The following is an 18,835-nucleotide window of genomic DNA, read 5'->3' on the forward strand; positions in this document are numbered from 1 at the left end:
GCAAAGGTTTATGAGACCAAAGTGTCTCTAAAAGGACTTAATTAAATACAGAACCTTGCTTTATAAAATAAGGTATGCTGCAGTCTGCATAAATGCATTAATCAATGGCAAAACTGTCACACAAATATTAGAATAATTGATCCGGGATGATTCAGCAGCAGGGAGGTCCTGGGACTTGTAGGATATTAGCGAGACATAACAGGCTAGATGAAGGTCAGTGGACACTATAGTAATGACAAATGCCCTCTCTTGGACTCTTATTAGTCAGACTTTATTTTGGCTAGTTACAGGAAATTACTTTCTGCACCTTCCATCATCTTCCACACGCACCACAAGCTGCAGCTTTACAGCAATGACCAATCAGGGTGTAATAAAAATAAGCTATAACTGCCCAACCTTGTAATAAAAAGTATTTGCACAAGTGACATCAAACTCCTGGTTATTAAAGTAAGAGTTAAAGGGCCAGTGAATAACACATAATGTGTGGGTCCACAGCAGTGATGCAACTGACCCAACACGTCAGATGGCCAGATAGCTCAGAAATCACCTAACAATTTATGTCCCTTTTTAAGGCAACAACAGTATGAATGTTTCAATGCAGAGATGGTCTGAAAACATGCCACATCACCCTCACACTCAGTCACTACTGTGTCACATAATCAATTTTTAACTCTATGTTGTACTGTGGCCATTTCAAATAATTATGAAAATCTTTTTTTTAACATAATTGCAAGGCATGTTAAACGAGTCATTTCTTTTCTGGTATATTTACTCTTGACTCAATACACTCAAATAATCTAATTATTTTGTCTCTAAATTTTCAGCAATAAATAGGGATGCATGCATACTGTATACGTGCACTGAAATAAATGCTAATTCTACACAGTGCATTTCCCCAACTTTGGGGCTGCTGTAGTAGCTGCTGAGAAACAGTCCTGAACAACAAAAACATATTGATGACAGCTATATTAATCAAACTGCATTAATTTTTCTGATATAACACAGGGTATGGTGTGCTGTTATTTCTCAAATCCCATAGTGAAAAAAAAATCGAAACCTGCCAAGTCAAAATTGATGGAGTGCTTCTTAAATGTTTCTATGAATATCAGCATCTAAGATCAAAAGAAACATGTACAAACACTCAAAAAGAACGTTTTCACTTGGAAAAGAAAATTTGAAAGAGGAAATGTTTCCTTTTCTCATGACAACTTTATGTCTTTTGTTGGTTACAAAGATGTTGATTCAAAGGTTCAGGGCTTTCCTGGTCTGTAGAGATCCATGCATTGGATTCAGGAAGAGCAATGGAGCATGAGATTCTGAACATGGTTAAGTGACTGAGGATACTCCTGGGAAAGTCCCATTGCTATTTCCAAAAGCTATAGGGTCAAACATAGCTATAGACTCTAGGCTATTGATGGGAGACTATGGCTCAGTTTTGTAAATACCTCCCTGTTTACTGCTGCTGCTGCTAGTCTTGTTCTGTTACTCAAGTCATAAAACTAACCATACAGACAACACAATCAAGGGGAAAGGTCTACAGTAGGAGAGATCACTGTAAGACTGTTGCCCCACACCATGTTACATGGCTTTGAGCATCCATCAGTACCTGGTTTGGACAACAACAGACTTAAACAGTTGGGTCTGAAGAGAAAATCACTGGTGCCAACATGCCTTCCATTCTGGAGGTATACACATCCAGCATCAGGTCACAACCTGAGAAAATCTCTGCAGGTCCCTCACAGCCTGGGAGCCACTTCCAACTTCTGCCCTCTGGAAGGGCTTTCCAGAGCTCTAAATGCCAAACATCAAAATTCAAGAACAGCTTTTGTTTCAACAAGCTGTCACCCTGATGAACAATTGAATCAGTATGTGGTCATTTACATTTTATTCATTATTCCTTCTTACACCATCTTTAAAGCAACACTACAGAAGGCTAATTTGAACCTATCTTGCATCCCGTCTCTTTCCAGCCAGTAAAAGTCTTATGTTAACTCTTAACTTATCTCTTTTCTGTCACTTTTTCTTTCTTCTCCTTGCTTCCTCCCATAAGTTCTCTTGTGTTTCTTTGCTGAATCAGCCATGGTGCGTTTTTAAAACAACCAATGTGGTGTTAATCACCTGCTTGCTTATGACGTGCTGCAGGGCAACAACGGCTCCAGGAATGTACATAATTAATGTTGATGTGCCATCAAAATGAGTCACTTACACTGAGTTTAAATGTCAGGAAGTTATGTAATGTTGTTTTTAAATGTGCAATTGGAGCAAAATGAGTACACTTCCATTTCTTTACAAGTTTACATAGACAATAAAAGTGAATTTGTTTCTGATACCATGAAGGTCTATGTAATTGCTTGGGAGATACAGTATAAAAAGAATCTAAATGAATGGACTCCATGCTGACAGCTAAACTCCTGGTTTCTGAAGAGCATCTAGATATCCTTTGAGTGGGAGAAAGGGGCATGAATGAATAGAAAGACTTCCAAACTGGTAAGAAAAGCTGCAGTTCAGCAAAACGAATCGTGACATTAAGCGGTAGATATAGATTTTATTTTCTTCTTCTTTGTTTTTTGCTTCACAGTAAAAGATATCTTCCAGCTTCAGTGTTGTTGACATGTGGAGTATATCAAATTATTAAAAAATCCAGGTTGTAAGGCAATAAAATAGGAAAAATACCTAAGGGAATATAAAAAAAATTGCAACACACTCTCAAGACTGTCAATGTGACCATTTAATTTACCCGTATAAATGGGGTTTGACTCTCTGTCCATGGTGCCAAAAGTCTGTTCACCACTTCCTCTTTCCACAAACATTGGACTGAAGAGCAGCGGACATTTTTATTCTAAAGTTCTTTTCAGTTTTTATAAATCCACAGAGTCAACACTTCATTTCAATCTTAGCTTCAACCAAACCTTAAACAAAATAAGCTACACCTGTAATGCTATTTTGAGATTTGTATTCTCTAAAATAATTTGACATTTTTTTGTGTGTGTTACAGAAGAATTTCTGATGGGATGTATAATGGTTGTGCAGGTTTAAAGAGGTCCCTCAGCCAGCATTACTAAACTAATTGCTAGATTTGAACATAATAAAAGTTAGAAAAAAAGTCTTGCCCAGGGGCATCATCTTCTTGAAGACCAGGAAGCCTACAGTTATTTTCCTTATGAAATTATGAAAATTGGAACTGATAATATTACAAGCCATTTTGGAACAGCAAATATATTGTGAAGCAAGACAGTATGGTGAGGGCATCTCTTGTTACATGGTTTCCAATTAATGAAATGTCTTGTGAACACAAGATTATATATAAAAAAAAAAAAAAAAAAAAAAAAAGCAGTGATGAAATCTTAAGATTTCTGAAATTATCATGCCAACTTTTAATGTTAAGCTATTACTGAGACCATCACAATGGCCTCCTGCAACTTCTCACAAACTGGAGTTGGCAGTTTTAAAATCTAATAAAGATTTTCAGAATTTGCAAACAGCTTCCTAACTCACACCTTGACTGTTTACCATTAAGAAGACTCTTATTGTGGCTTTGACGGGGCCAAGAAACGCATGTCTGCATGGCAGATAGAATTAAATAGATTACTCATTTCAGACAGAGACCTTGTGATTCCTGCAGTCAAAATGTCAAGACTTCTCATATTCCTTACTGTCTGCTAAATTAATGCGGCCGCGCCTCATTACAGCTGCACTTACCAATAACCCCCTGAGGCTCTGTGTCCTTCAGAACATCACCACTGAGTTTACCAAACAATTGTGACAGGGAGAAAAAAAGTGTGACACCTGAGCAACACATACATCAGAATTTCTACTTAGAGATACACAGAGCACTCACCTTTATTCTCTCTGCCTTAGCTCTTCAGTGGTGTCATAGCTGAAAAAGAGAGAACAGAAAAGAATATACAAACACTTCAACCACTGTCAAAAGGTAAAATTGGCATTATTGTAACTTCCATGTCCATTGTTTCATGGACTAAAGTATCATCACAGGCTTTGCAGTTGTTATCCTGTCTCCTGCTTTTGCATCCTCCCTTCTCCTCTTCTGCTCCATTCCTCTGCACCAACATCGCCATGGCTAACAGGAAGCAGAGGGCACAGTGTTTTATTTAATTAGTCACAGCAGCTGAGTGCTCATGTGGAACCAAACAGGGGAGGCAGATTGGGGTAGTGAGATGGATAGGCACACTCCCACCGGGCCTTGGCTGTGCTGTCAGAGGAGCGAAGATTACAAGACAGAAAGGGGATGAGGGGAGGAGGGTGTTGCTTTGCAGGAAAATGTAAATGGCGCCTGTACAGGGGGATTCATCCCAGAAAATAAATTGCCTTTGCTTCTGGAGTACCCCTGTACTCTTACAAAAGCTCTCCTACATTGTTTTGTCAAATATGCAAACAAGCAGGCAGTGGGACTGGCCTGTTGTTGTGATGTACAGCACCAAGTGGCTTGACTGCTTTTATTAACTGTGACAACACTCATTATTCCAGATGATTAAGGGGCTGCTATAATTCTATCTCTTTTGACACTGATCAGGTGGCCTTTTCCTCACAGACCAGCAGATAACCTCTGAGAGCTTGCAGGAGTAGCTCCATGTGCATCACATTCTTGATGAGTTTTTTTTTCCCCCTGAACTCAATGCAAGAGAGGGACGAAAGGAAAAAAGGGGTTCCTCCAGCAGCTGGCTTTTATAACACTTTGTCATAGACAAAATTGTGAGGGAACAGACACGTGGGAATATATATTTATATATAATTAGAGGATTTGATGTTGTGTAAAAAACATGATTGATGTGATAAGAGAATTATATTCCCATTATTATCTAATCAGTGTTTCTTGGCCTTCAACAGAGAAAAAAAATCTCAGGGGTCACCTGAGGAGAAAACACAACAATAAAGAGGTGCCTTCCTTTATGATGCTGAAACCACAAGAAATGTGAATCCAGAGCTTGAACAAGTGTACTAAAGTGCAAGTACTAAAGTAATGGTATGCAGGAAGCTCTTTTAATTAGCACTGTTGAAGTTATCCCATGACCCACATTTAATAATGAAGGCAACATGAATGTTCTATTTACATATCTTTGGTTGGTAATATGTGACCGTTGGGAGCACCAAGTGTTGTGCATGTGCATGTGGTGCCAATGAAAAGAGGGGGGACGTCAAGCTGAGGTGCCAGGGGCTTCTTTTCAGGGCCCTCTCAATTTCAACTGTAGCTATGTGGAACATTTATGACCCGCAGGCCTGTCAATTAAGCTTATGCTTTAAGAATACTGTACACATATTATGCCTTCATCTGGTAATGTTATACACAACAAGTCCTCCAAGAGTCATCTATTTTTCAGTCCTTAGGACTTACACTTGGCCTTCATATTTGGGTAAATACAGTAATAAAGTTTAAGAAAATTTATAACCACAAGCCAAGAGATGTCTGAGAGGTCAGTTATTCTGTTGTTGCTCAAATAAAACCATTGAAGATGCTGCAAAGCTAACTACATCTAAGCAAAATTATAACATTAAAACGTTACTCTTTAAGGAAAAACAACATATTAACATATTAAAACACTTCTACTTTAAAGTGCTTACATTTCATCAATATGTTTCCATGTGACAGAAAGAGAAAAGGAAAATGCAATGAGCATGAAGGTAACTTTATATGTCTGCCTATTTGGAATGATGGCCCACTATGCACTTAAGGCTTTAGTATGAAGTATGAAGTATGAAGTATGAAGGGATGAGATGAGAGTGCAGGCTGAAGTTTCACACTGCTATCAGCTGTAGAGGGCTTGATATTGCCTAACCCTCCACCTTCACAGGGCCTTGACACAGTTAAGAAGGGTTAATAAAACTGTTTTTCACACCTTGCGCTCTTTTCAGGGGGCGTGTCAAATTGTTCTTTTCCAATGATTCTGTGTCTGTGAAAGAACTGGGTCACTAGCACTCTCTTCCAAGGTCTAGTGCACACAAACTGAAGCCAGATTCTGACAGGAGGTGCACTTGCATGACTGCTGCCCCTTCTAAACAACACATCATGCTCAGATTACTGAACACAGTAGAGAAGGAAGGTGAAGGATGAAGGCAGCAAGGATTGCATGCTGCTTGTTTCTTTGTGTGGGTGGACATTAGTGTGTAATTGAGCTTCTGGGTGTCTCAGGTGTCCTTTTCCCAATTGCCTGCATGGTTGTGTGAGTTAAAGTGTTGCTGTTGGCTTTAGCACCAGCAAATATATAAAGAATCTGAGCTACACTGTTTGTTAAACATTACTTGCCTCTGCTGTAAATGTAACAAAGGGTTCCCATCCCACTGCAAATGAATGAGCACAGGTCCCTAGTTATCACTGGTTATTGTTCCAATCAGGCTGGCTTTGAAAGGAAAGGCACGCTCTCCTTTGGACAGCTCATTAAGATAACACAGAAACGTGGCTCGCCATCATCCTGGGTTTATTAAAGTGGGGCTCATTTTAGCTCCTTTGTCTCATGCAGGAACCTTTGCCTTTGTCAGCGCAATTGGAGCCAGATGGCAAAACAAAGCTGCCTGTCTGGATTGCTTAGAGAGTGATCTCATAAGACAGAGCCATTAGCTTGACTTCACAAGCTCACCGCCCACCATATCCACCTGGTTCCACCAGGTGCATGGACGATGATGAGAAAAGGTGAGGGCAAGACTGGCAGCCAGTTTCTGTCTTGTCACTGGAGTGTAGTCATAATACAGCCTTACAAATGCATCCTGTTTTTTTTTTTACCAGCCTTTTAGCTAAAGCTGAACTGTTAAGTCCTGCTAGTTGGCTAGATGGCTGACTCTGCTTCTGGCTGCACAGATCTCTCTGAAACATTTATGAGAAAGGCAGAGGAGAATTAAAGTCATTGCCCCCCTTCACTCAGAGACTCTCCTTCACCTCTCAGCTTATTAAAATCACATGGTATTAACTTTGGCGTTCACTGAAAGGCTAAATAATTCAATCAGAATAAAAAAAGGAGTCAAATGAACAGCTCTAATGACATTTATGCTTAAGGGAGAAATGCTCAGGACTGTGAGGGGTAGTCACTGAAGCTAGCAATGCAGAAGAAGCTTGCCCTGTGTGCTAATGGAAAAATTAATTCTGGGCTCATAAGGTCATATTCCTACTAAGCAAAATATAACAATCACTCTAATCACGGTTAAAGAAGCACACGCAGCAGCATTTCGTCTTGGTTCACCAGCAATCTTGGAGAACACAATAAAAAAAATCAGCAAACTTCGAAATCCTGAATTTGAAGCAATTGTTTAGTTTTCTTGTGAAGAGCTAGAAGAGAACAGACTCCAGTCCTTTAGGGCTGCTGTCCTGCAGGTTTTAGATGTTTCTCTAATTGAAGTGGATTAAAAACTAAATGGATCTCCTTTAATGATGGTTAGGTTCTGCACAGGCCTGTTAATGACCTATTAATTTAAATAAGGTATGCTGAAGCAGGCAAACATCCAAAATTTGCAGCACAGCAGCTCTCGAGAACCAGGGTTTGACATCTGTGGATTAGAAGATCAACTTTATTCTCAATGAGGAGCATGTCAGCATAAATTAACATACCAACAGGAAAACAACCAGTCTGGTTCATTGCAAAGTGACCAGAAACTGCCTACCAGCATCTCTAAAACGTCCTAATTATTAGCAGCTTTATTTCATTTGTTTAATCTCTATAAAAACTGAATTGTACAAATGTCTGCAGTTTCATGGGTGCTACACATCTCGCTTGGCCACATCTTAACTTTTTTAATCCTCTATTTGCGATCATGTTGCTAGGCAACCAGGTGAGACGGCATATTCGGTGGTATGTTATAATGTTAGCTGACAAATGTTAACATGTCATGTTACTGTGTTAAGTTAGAACTGTGAGTTTACTAAACACAAACACATACTCAAAAATGTTAACCGGCCCATGAAATGCATCTGTGAGCTGAAGTAGCAAAAAAAGCCAGATATCTGTGTATCTATTTTCAGAAGTTCTTATTAAAGAATCAGCAAAGCCAAGCAACAGGGAATACCATTTCACAGGTGGGGAGTTATCTTGCAATATTTTACTGTTCCAAATGTGTCAACTTTTATATAGTACACCTTCTCTTAAGCTAACATGAAAATATGAAAGTGGCTGCCAATAGAACAGAACACTGAACTAAGCTCACTATCAGCTGAAGAAAAACACAAGCAATATTTCATTTATCTGCTGTTTTAATTTTAAGGTACACAAAAGCTTGTTTATAACTGCTCAGCTGCAAATCTGCTTTTTGTTTCTCTATAAATATAAATGAACTAAATTAAATAATATTTAAGTTGCCTACAAAAGATAATTTAATTTGCGTTCACAGATATGCACACATTTCAAAGTGGAAATAGCCAAGGTCTTTCTTCTGAACTATTTTACTGGCTAAATAAGATAGCATGAAGTATTAGAGTTTAGCCTACTCCGCTTTAGCAGTACCTCAGAGCAGTTTCAAAGTTACAGTCTTGTTTATTATTACCTTCATGAAATGCTCAGTTTTGGCAAGTTAGTTTCCTGAGACACACGTCTTATAATATGTCAAACTTCTCTTAGCCTTTCAATGTTGGCTGCGTTAAGCGAGTCAGATGCGTCAGAGCAGAAGCTACCAGAGTGCTAGAAATGATGCAAGGATTGTTACTGAAAATGCCTGTTTTTTTTTTGCTGGACCACTCATCATAAAATTCAAATCAACTTACTCCATGTGACAACTTTATGCCTAACACATTGAAGTCAAAACTCGTTTCCAAAATCAATTTGGCTTAGCAAACAGGATTATTTGTGTGCAGGACACAGCAGCACTATGGCTGGCATCTTGTGAAGCTTGAAACTTGTGGAACTTCTTCTCATTAAATTTACAGACAAGCTAGAATTTATAGTTATAGATGTAGCTTTGGGGGTAACATACAGCATGTAAAATAGCTTATTTGCATCACTAAATTAATGAACTGGTCTCTTTTCTGCCTCAAACACTTAAAATAGCTGCACAATTAGATGGCTGTGTTGAAGAGATTCAGTGCCTTCAGTTGGTCTTATGCTTTATCAATGTCCACTCAAACTTCAGTAAACTATTTTAACACTCAGTAAATTGTTGTGTTAGCTCCTACCATACTGACGCCTACATTTCTTGACTGTGTGTCATAACACTGTGGGTCATTTTCCATAATTTGATATTTCTGCAAAATGAAACCTTTGCATAATAAATTTAGAAAGTGTTATGTGATTAAATTATACTCTTTCTGAGACTTCAAGCACTACAAGATTTTGAATTAAGAAATAATTGTTTAATTAGATTAGTGTGTCTACTTCATACAACACTGCATCTTTCAGCTATCTTGTTTGATTCTCGCACTCCCACAGAACACAACCCCTAGGGCTGAATGTAAAAGATGACACCTGTGTTTGGAAGGATAAATAAAAGATGTAGAAATCTAGAAGGTGAATTTTCAACCATAACTCCCGGAGTGTAAGACTTGACCAGGTGTGGATTAACAGACCTGTCTTTGACTCTTCTTCTTCCAGCTCCTTGGCCTCTTCAGCTGTGGGAAGACAGAGGAGCCATTATCAGCAGTGGCCACAGTACAAAGGCAGGCGCCCAATATCGTCACTTCATCAAAAGTCTATGGTGAGCCGATCCTTTGCAGCTCAAAGGACAAGCTTTGATGAGAGAGCTATATGACGATGGAGCTCCACACAATGGTACACCACAGCGCATCACACATGCAGACACACACACAGAGCCGTATCCACCCTTTAACCTCCTATCCAGCCCTTTCACAAAGACAGTAATCACATTAGGCTTTAGCTGCAGGCTTTCTGAAAACCCACTGTCAACAGAGTTAGAGAGGCAACCCAGTGATGGCTGTCACACTTATACACACAGGGCATGCATGTGCATATGCGCACACACACAAACAGGCTAAAAATAGCCTTTGACAGGGTATCCAAGCGGTGGAGATGTATTCTGTGACATGATTCACATCTCAAAGAGGCAGAAACTCCAGTTTAGTGTCTGTTACATGAAATTCAACTGATAATTGAACATAACTAAATGCTGCGGCAACACAATTCCTATGTTTATTTTCCAGCATGTTAGCACGATTTTCCTAGACTCTGACAGCAGAGACTATAATCCTCTGGGGAAATTAAGGGAAAAATGCTTATTATTACAGCAGCAGCATAACGTGCTGTGTGTCAACATTCAAACAGTATGAATACAAGTCTAACCACCCTACATTCCTTACTTTGCTTTCCATTTCTTGTTACTGTTTGTAAAACAACTTTTTTAGAAGCTCATTTTACCACATCAAGCTCTACATTAGATCCCTCTGTGATCTAATGCTAGCAGCAAATTTTGTTAGCAACTTTGAGCTTAACGTCAAGTTTACCCGATAGAAATCTGTACATCTTTGTGAAAAACAAACAAAAAAGAATCCACAAAAGCCCCTTGAAATATGTGATATACACACTACTTCATGTCCTCAGAACTGCAGTGTAAAATCAACACAGATGTGTGAACCCTTTTCCACTTCACCAACCATCCTACTGGCGTGGCAACACTGGAACAACCTCAGGGGACGAGGCTTTGATAGGAAAGTGAGGCTCATTTAAAAGCACCTTTAAGTCAGAGTAAAAATGAGGGCATCCACAGACGAGTGAGTGAGAGCTGTCTCGCTTGTGCGATGAGTGTTACAATTTCATAACCCTACTAGCTACATTCACAGTGTGTGACAAAAAGAAAGGGGGTGGTTATGACTGAAGTGCAAAAGCCGGATAAAATGCATAAAAGATGGGAGGAGTCAGGGACAGAAACAGCTGCTCACTGAAGCCAGAAGAATTTTACCTTTTCTATGACATCCTGCCTCATGTCTCTGTTTTTTCTTTCTTTCTTTTTTATTTATTAACACAGACATTATGCAGTAGTACTAAGACATAAGGAGCAATTCACATAAAAGCAAACTGCCCCAGTGTGTACAGTTTGTCCATACAAACACACATATTTCTTACTTACTCTGCATTTTTGTGTTGCAGTTTTAAATTAAATTATTTTTGTTTTGAATATGAAATATTTCTGACAAAAATCAAATGATACTGTTAATTTGCAAAACAACCTTTTTCATCAGTAATTCGGTCATGGATTTAATAAAGCTTTTTAGGAGCACTCTCCACACAGTTGTGAAGTGAAATAAATCTTTCACAAAGCTGATCAAAGATAGCTTTTGGCCTGGGGTAAGCCTTTTTTACCTGAAGGTTAACCTCTGTGAAACATGTGCAGCACAGTGCTAAAAGCCCACAGGGGAAATGCTGCCTCTCTCATGACTTCCTTCGCTCACACAGGGGAAATCTGTCCCACGTCGATTACACATGATCCCGGGAGAAGGTTTGATTAAATCACATGCTTGTCTGAATGTAAAAGGAGCTTTGTAGGAATGGATCACTGGCTCTGGATAGGATATTGAATGCACATATTAGAATTATTATGGAAAGAAGGCAAAAAAGAGGAATTAATAAAGAAAAATCTTAGAGAACAGAGCCATGATGGTGCTAGGATACAACATCAGCTCTGGATCTAAGCTTTTGCTTCCAACTGCAAAACCACAAGCTGCTCTGCTGTTATGATACACATTCTGGTGCTCCACATACATCATGACAGTGAAGAAAAATGACTTACTCACTTTTCCACTTTTACTGACCCTTCTACCCTTGCTATCCAGGCACAGTAAAGTGAGTCAGCTTCAATCTGACCATTCCCGAGAACACCATTAAAAGATAAGACAGCCACAATTAGGTTGCACATCCCTGCTTCTTGCACTCCCAACAGTTCTGGATATGTGTATTGAAACCCTATTTTAAGCCCCGCTTCTGTATTCATATTCTATCACTCTATCGGCAGCTTAATAGTCTGCATGATATGTGGAGAAATAAGTGTTCTCAGTCTTCACGTTTATGCTTAGAAAACCCTAAAGAAATTCAGATGCGTTACTGGCAGGGGACAAAGTAAGATTTAACATTTCAATAAAGCAGACAGTGGGTGACCACATAATGAATCCCGCCTTCAGTGTTAGGGCTGCAAGCGGGACAAGCACCTCCTCATCGAGCCCAATGAAGAAAAGGGTCCCACAATCCTCTGAGCCCTTTGCCTGTGGGAGGAACTGCATTATTTTTCTCTCTTTCCATTTCATTTGATTTCATATGTTCCATGCAGCTATTTACTCTTTCCTCTGAGTCTGTGTCACTTCCATATTTATTTTTAAACCTCTGGGCCCTGGTGCAGACTCAAGCTGACCTTTATTTAAATGTCTCCTCCACTCTGAGCAGATCTCATTACAGCAGAGCTGGTGGCTTTGCACTATCTATCTCATTTCAAAACTTTCTCTTTTTGCACTTGAGGCGATACTCAGCTATTCCGCAATGCTAATTACTGGACCCAAGTAATGATGCTCCTCTCTGCAAAGATGTGTGTCCCACTATCCGAGATCCAGCCTAAACTCCCTCTAGATTGTCAAAAGTTCCTTGGGCAGTTAACATCTCATCACAGCTTTCTGCTCCATCTTGTTCTCATTGTGCCTCCACATGAGTTGGCAACAAGTTGCATATTGTCTGCTGAGCTGCTGTATGAGGATTTGAAGGAATCATCTCACATTTTAATGAAAGTCTTGAGAAGGGTTATAAGAGCTTTGGAGCATTTTAGGTCAAAATCTATTATTCAGCAAGTCCTTGAACTGTGTATGCATTAGGCCAACGTAATCCAACAAATAACAGGAAGTTAAGTCATTACTGCATTATAGCTCCAGAGTTTCCTCTGCTTTGATTTTCACAGTTCATATTGCTCCTAATAAAGGCAAGACAGCCCCAAAACAAGCTTTTATCAAACTTTGAAGATTTAATACAAAATGTCAAGGGACTCCTCACTGATGAACTGTGAGAAAATGCAAGGGCTGATTGTGCACCTCTTTTCACCCCCTACCTTCTCTCCTGGCCTCCTCACAGCTCTCCTTGATCTTCCTGCGGCACACAGCAGCCAGAGCAATGAGCAGCACCAGCAGACACACGGCCAGGCCAACAGTTACCCACAGAGCCACCGGGGGGAATGCGATGTTCTGACCTGAAGCAGAAAGGGCAGAGGGAGAGACATGGGCAGAGAAGAGAGAGCCTCATTATTCACTCTTGGAGAGCTAAAAATAAGAGTGCAACTGTCATCGCAGCATCCATCACCATTATTCTGCTGTTTGCCAATTTTGCTGTTAAGATGGGGCAGCAGGTGGAAGAGCAGGTTGTACAAGGACCGGAAAGTTGGTGGTTAGAATCCCCCTCCCTCAGTCATCTGTTGTTGTGTCACTGGGCAAAACACTTACCCCTCCTCGGAGAGGCCGTTGGCGCACATCCGCCTGCCCCAGGGTTACACATGTAACTTACCATCACCAAGTATGAATAAAGAGTGAATGAATAATGAATAAAGTAAGTCCTTTGAGTCCCATCAGCAATAAAGCAAAATATAAATCTAATTTTATTATTATTATTATTATTGTTGTTGTTGTTGTTGTTGTTATTATTTTTATTATTATTATTAAAAGTTTCTTGTCATGAAAATTACACATAATCCAGACTGCCAGTAAAGCATAGTGTGATGGCACTAATTGTAACTACTGCTTTCATTGTCAGCATTGTCTCATCCATTCTGTATTAGGCCTGACTGTCAGAGGCAGAGGGACCTGCTGGAGAAAACAGTAATGAGCGTGAACCTCTCTTTAATGTGAACAGAGAGAGAGCTTTTTTACTAGTGTCCAATTAAGACACTTGAGTCCTTCACTTGTGTCCAGATGGCAGATAGCTCACCAGTCAAGCAACACTGTGTTGTCATTTCACTCAGAAAGCATTGGAACAGCTTTCAGGCAATGTTGGCATAAACTGTCACACCCCCTGCCGTGTACTACATATTGCTCAGATGTAAGAAGTTTTAATAGTTTTGTTTTAATATTCTTAAACTTCCTAATATCCCCAACATTATTATTATTCTGACAGTAAAAATTACTTTGACATTATTGTGGTACAAATGATTCATTCAACTGCTTGCATACAGGCACATGCGATATGAGTGTACAACATTAAGATAATCAACATCAAATGCTACAATAAAATCACTTTGCAGATAATCAACCATTCAAGTTATTGAGTGCATTTTGGCAAACTGCAAACTGATGAGAAATAAAACCTGGTCAGCACCACAAAAAAAGAAGAAGAAGAAAAAAAAGTCAGACACAGCCAAATTTCCCTGGAGTATTCAAACTAAGCAGAGGGAGAAGAAAAGAAGAAAACAGCCGAGCCACTAAATAGCTGTGAGCCTGGCTGTAGCACAAACAGTCCTTCAGAGAGTGCCTACTCTGGGCAGCTGAAGAAAAAAGACTGAGAAATGACTGGCACTGGCGAGACATAAGGATGAAGCATCTGTAAGGACTTGGCATAAGCAATGAAGGCAGACAGACTATAATGTGACCCAGCCAAGATGGAGGGCAAATAAAGGCATCTTCCATTTTTAAATGGAGATCCAGTCAATTCTGCTATGAAGCAATTGCACTTTATACTCAAAAAATAAAACAAAACCAAACAAAAGAAAAAAAAAATGCTTAGACTTAGGAATGGCAATACAGTCGATCCGTCAGGTCTACCACCTATTAAATGGACTGCCATGACATTTCTGATTCCCCAACAATGAATCTTAATGACTTTGGGGAGTAAGTGAATTGCCCCTGACTTTTCTCTGAAACTACTGAGTGGATTGCTATGAAAAGCAGCACACATTCATCCCTTAACTTTTCCTCAAATGCCATCTTGAAATCCAATTTTAAACTTGTGTTAAACTTGGGTTTGTGGACAAACACCTGCGAAACCACTAAAAGCTACACAAAATATTAGCACGCCAGAAATATAACTGTGAACATGGTCATCATTATACCTGCTTAACATCAGCATCTTCACAGTAAAGGCATTAGCATGGTGACATTAACATTTAGTGTTAAGCCCAGGTGTGTCTACATATAGCCTCACAGAACTGCCGGCATGACTGTGGACTCTCATTACTGTTATTACCATACTGACTTTTTGTCTTGATCCATGGGGACTTCATTATGCTCAATGTCACTGACAGATGAAAGAGAATCCCTACATGGATGCAATAGTTGCTAAGACTGATAATAATTACATATAACTGAACTATATTAATGCAGTTTAAAGGTCACTGTAATATGTTTAAGCAGCATATTCTATTCTTATCTATTTTAAGAAAGTCTCTCCTCACACACGATTCTATAAAAACGTACCAGTGTTGTTGCTGCAAAGAAGGATAAACAAGCAAATGTCAGAGAGAAAGGATAAAATCTGGAAAGTCAATCTTGTCATTTTGATGGAGCTGCGTAAGCCTCCCCAGGCTAGTCATGACTGATGAGTCTGTGGCTCTCTGTCCACCAGTGCTTCATTCTGCTACATTTAAAGAATGACCATCTAAAAGCCACTAGCAGCAAAACCACAAAATACCATATGAAAGAGGAATAATCATAATAGAGGTGTTCATGTCTTGTGAAGTCAGAAAAGAAACAAATATGTCTGGCTTTTTGTGATGAGTAAAGAAGGAGCAGCGTTCTTTGTTTCCATGGTCTTTCTCATTCCTTTTATTCTCACGCCTTCCCACCATGCTCTCCCTCAAGGCAGACTGATAAAGACAAATGCCATAGTTGGCTATCATTGCAACGCCAAGGCCCGAAGGGCTGCAGGATCATATTTTTCTTTTTCTCTTGTTTGATAATGTGATTTTGTTTCTTGAGAAATAGATTTGTCTCTAATGGCTCTGTTTACCTATCCTCTCTTCCCCCTTTTTTCCTATTCTCTCTGCAGGGAAAGGATGGAGTGCTTTGGGCTCCACTGTCACATTACCCAGAGTCTGCAGAATAGAAAGCTGCACCAAACTGGACAAACTTCAGCTTATATAGTCAGTACTTTCCATATACAGTACATGCAAAGCCTCCATTATAAAAACATTTAATAGTTGCATATTAGAATCAGTGATGAAGATCATTAAATTAATTTAATAGTTTGGAAAATTCCATACTTTTCCAGATTCCTTTGTAGTTTTGTTTTGCATTATTGTTATCTAAGTAAATCCTACAATTAAACTGTTAGCATGTTAGTAACATTCTGACAATGTAAAATATTAAACTGCCAAATTACAGTGAGAAGCCTGCAGATCTGGCTGGGTGTTGCAGTTCAACAACTTCACAGCATTTCATTCTACTGATGCTGGAATGCTAAAACAAGGAAGAGCAAGAGCAAACAGCCAAAATGAAAGTCAAATAAATATTGCTGCAGCATGGATGTTTGCTTCATATTTTGTTTATTTTTTATCTTTAATGAATGAAAAACAAAAGTGAGTAAACTTTAAGTGATTAAACTTTAAGGAATTCTTTAGTGCTGTTAGCAGTGTTACTTGTAGCAGCTGTAAACAGAACATAAGACTTCTTAATGCTCAAACAACGTCAATATTTGGCTAAATTTATGCTATGGATTATGCATCCCTAATATATCAATTTTCTAATTTGATCCCAGATTTTGTGCAGATACAATAGAAGACACTGGGTTGAGATTTTTTCTACTTGCTGTGATGTTGAAAATCAAGCTGCTCTTGTCCCATAGCCTCTTACACAGCAGCCATTTGCTCCAAATGAAATAAAAACAATTGAAAAGCTTTTAAAATATTCACTTTAAAAATTAGAATAATACAGAAAATACACTACCAGTCATAAGTGTATAATACATTTTTATAATCTCATTTCCTTTTCCACACATTTTAAGAGCTAGAACATTCTCCAGTTAAACCCCATATTATTTCATATTTTACAATCCTTTGCAGAAACACTGTATTTACACCCTCCCACTTTTGTTGGTCCAAACATGCAACGTCAAGTTACTACTAAAAAGAATATTTATAGTGTCTTAGAGTGATGTGTTGTTGACAGATGTTTTCTGTCCTTTTCCTTTTATATTAGTACATGAAGATTTGAGACATCAGTAAACTTTATGACTATGCAGGATTTATGAGTTTTGCTTCAATTACAATAGAGTGAAGTACAGCTTGATATGTGTTACTAACACTGTACATTTTAGCAGCACAATAACTTTCCATGAGTTCTTCTTCCCTGTAGCTTCATTTTGACATCATCCATATACAATCGTGTTTCACACGTAACTTCACGATCGTCTTCTGTTCCATAAAATGTCAAAAGTAATTATTCAACATGCATTAAAAATGAAAGCAAGCAAACATAAAGTGCCTTCTTCTGCGGTCTCTTGTTTGGGATGTAGCAGTTTGTTTCCTGTGCTATGTGATCAAAAACCAACTTCTTCTAAGAGGTCTGTTTTAAGCTGGTCAAAAGAGTCTGAACAAGCCTCATCCACTAAAGATAAATGCAGTATGTAAATGATTTACAATATTGTGTAAATGCTTCTATACAATCAGGTAAAGCATTAAAACAACTTAAAGGGAAATAATATAGTTTATCTTCTTGTGGTACAATGTACTGATCGGAAGACATGGATCCTGTCAAACACATTGATTTTTATTTGACACACACAAGCCAACCAAAAGATTTCCTCAGCCAGACAATATGGTCCACCTACACAACAAACTGCTGAGGAATGAGCAGGGACCACAAAGAAACTCCATATGTGAGCTTAAAATGTGTAACCACTACAGTAGCTTGATTTTCTATTGCATTGTGTTTAAAGCTGTCAAATTTATTTGAAAAATATAACAAACATATGACTGGCTGTTTAGAGTCAATATATGTCACATTATGCATCACATTAAAGACACCTGGAGTGTCGTTTTTGCTCTTGAGAATTACTTCGTATGCAATACTGTGATCCATAGGAGGCCACAGACGGTAAAAATAGATATTAAATGGGCACAAGCAAGAGAATGATAAAGTACCACCTCCATATAAAGCCTCTAACACAGGGCACATCGCCAGTGAGAAATGACGCTTCCTTAGTCTCTGGAAGACACTATAGGGGACTCACAAGGGGCCTGATTTGGTATTGTTTGGGCATCAGTGAATGCGAGAGCCAAGTTTTGCAGGCAGTTTTACAAGCCTGAGTGTTTTCTCTCCAGCACCTTTGGTGGAATAAAGTGCTCCTAAGACTCCCTTGTCTGTCATCTTGGTTCTGCAGCATGGAGACAGTGGAGATCAAAGCTACTTTCTCTCCAACTGTCACCCCAGTTTTACCTGCCTAGAAGAAAACTAACCTCCTAAGCTGGGACCAAAGGAGAATAATGTCCCTTGACAGAGGGATGACTTCAGGCTAAGGCGAGCCTCAAGGCTCATTGCAGACGAGCTGGAAAGATGAGGAAGAGGAGAGAGTCATTTGGGTTTTTTCTTTTATTGTCAGGATGAACAACCTGGACTTATCCTGCCTGGCTGTGAAAAGAGAAGAGAGACGGGGTACCCCTCTTAGGGGAGGAGTGTTGATCACACAGGCGTGAGCTGCACTATGGGCTAGCCCAAGGGCTGAACAAGGCCTAGCCTCCTGGCACCTATTCAGCCCTGGAAACCACAGAGACACAGCCAAGGCCAGGACTGCAAATAGGCTTATATCTCTCTAACAATGAGTCACATGGCAGAAATGAAGAAATCTCTTTAGACAATACTGTAAGACATGGAAGAAACTGTAAAGTAAATGAGATGTAAATCTCAATGAGACAAAACAGATACTTTAATCAGATTCAGCCAACACTCAGGAGGTGACTGATGCATATTATTTTAGCAAACGCAAACAGACTCCTTAAC

The 18,835-nt window shown here is 39.2% G+C and overlaps 1 protein-coding gene across 3 annotated transcripts in view; it reads right to left on the minus strand.

Annotated features, from left to right (window-relative positions):
* The window catches only part of cd276 (CD276 molecule), a 77,720-nt gene that overhangs the window by 11,961 nt on the left and 46,924 nt on the right, over nt 1-18,835 (minus strand). For 2 of the 3 annotated variants that reach the window (XM_041984553.1, XM_041984561.1), the window contains 3 exons: nt 12,967-13,104; nt 9,497-9,538; nt 3,839-3,877 (listed from right to left, as the gene is read on the minus strand). In XM_041984553.1, the coding sequence (XP_041840487.1) occupies nt 3,855-3,877; nt 9,497-9,538; nt 12,967-13,104 (203 nt within the window). In that variant the 3' untranslated portion in view covers nt 3,839-3,854. The remainder of the gene's footprint in view (nt 1-3,838; nt 3,878-9,496; nt 9,539-12,966; nt 13,105-18,835) is intronic. The other variant, XM_041984569.1, reaches the window with a different exon arrangement.

This window comes from Melanotaenia boesemani, chromosome 1 (assembly GCF_017639745.1).
Source record: "Melanotaenia boesemani isolate fMelBoe1 chromosome 1, fMelBoe1.pri, whole genome shotgun sequence".
NCBI lineage: Eukaryota > Metazoa > Chordata > Actinopteri > Atheriniformes > Melanotaeniidae > Melanotaenia > Melanotaenia boesemani.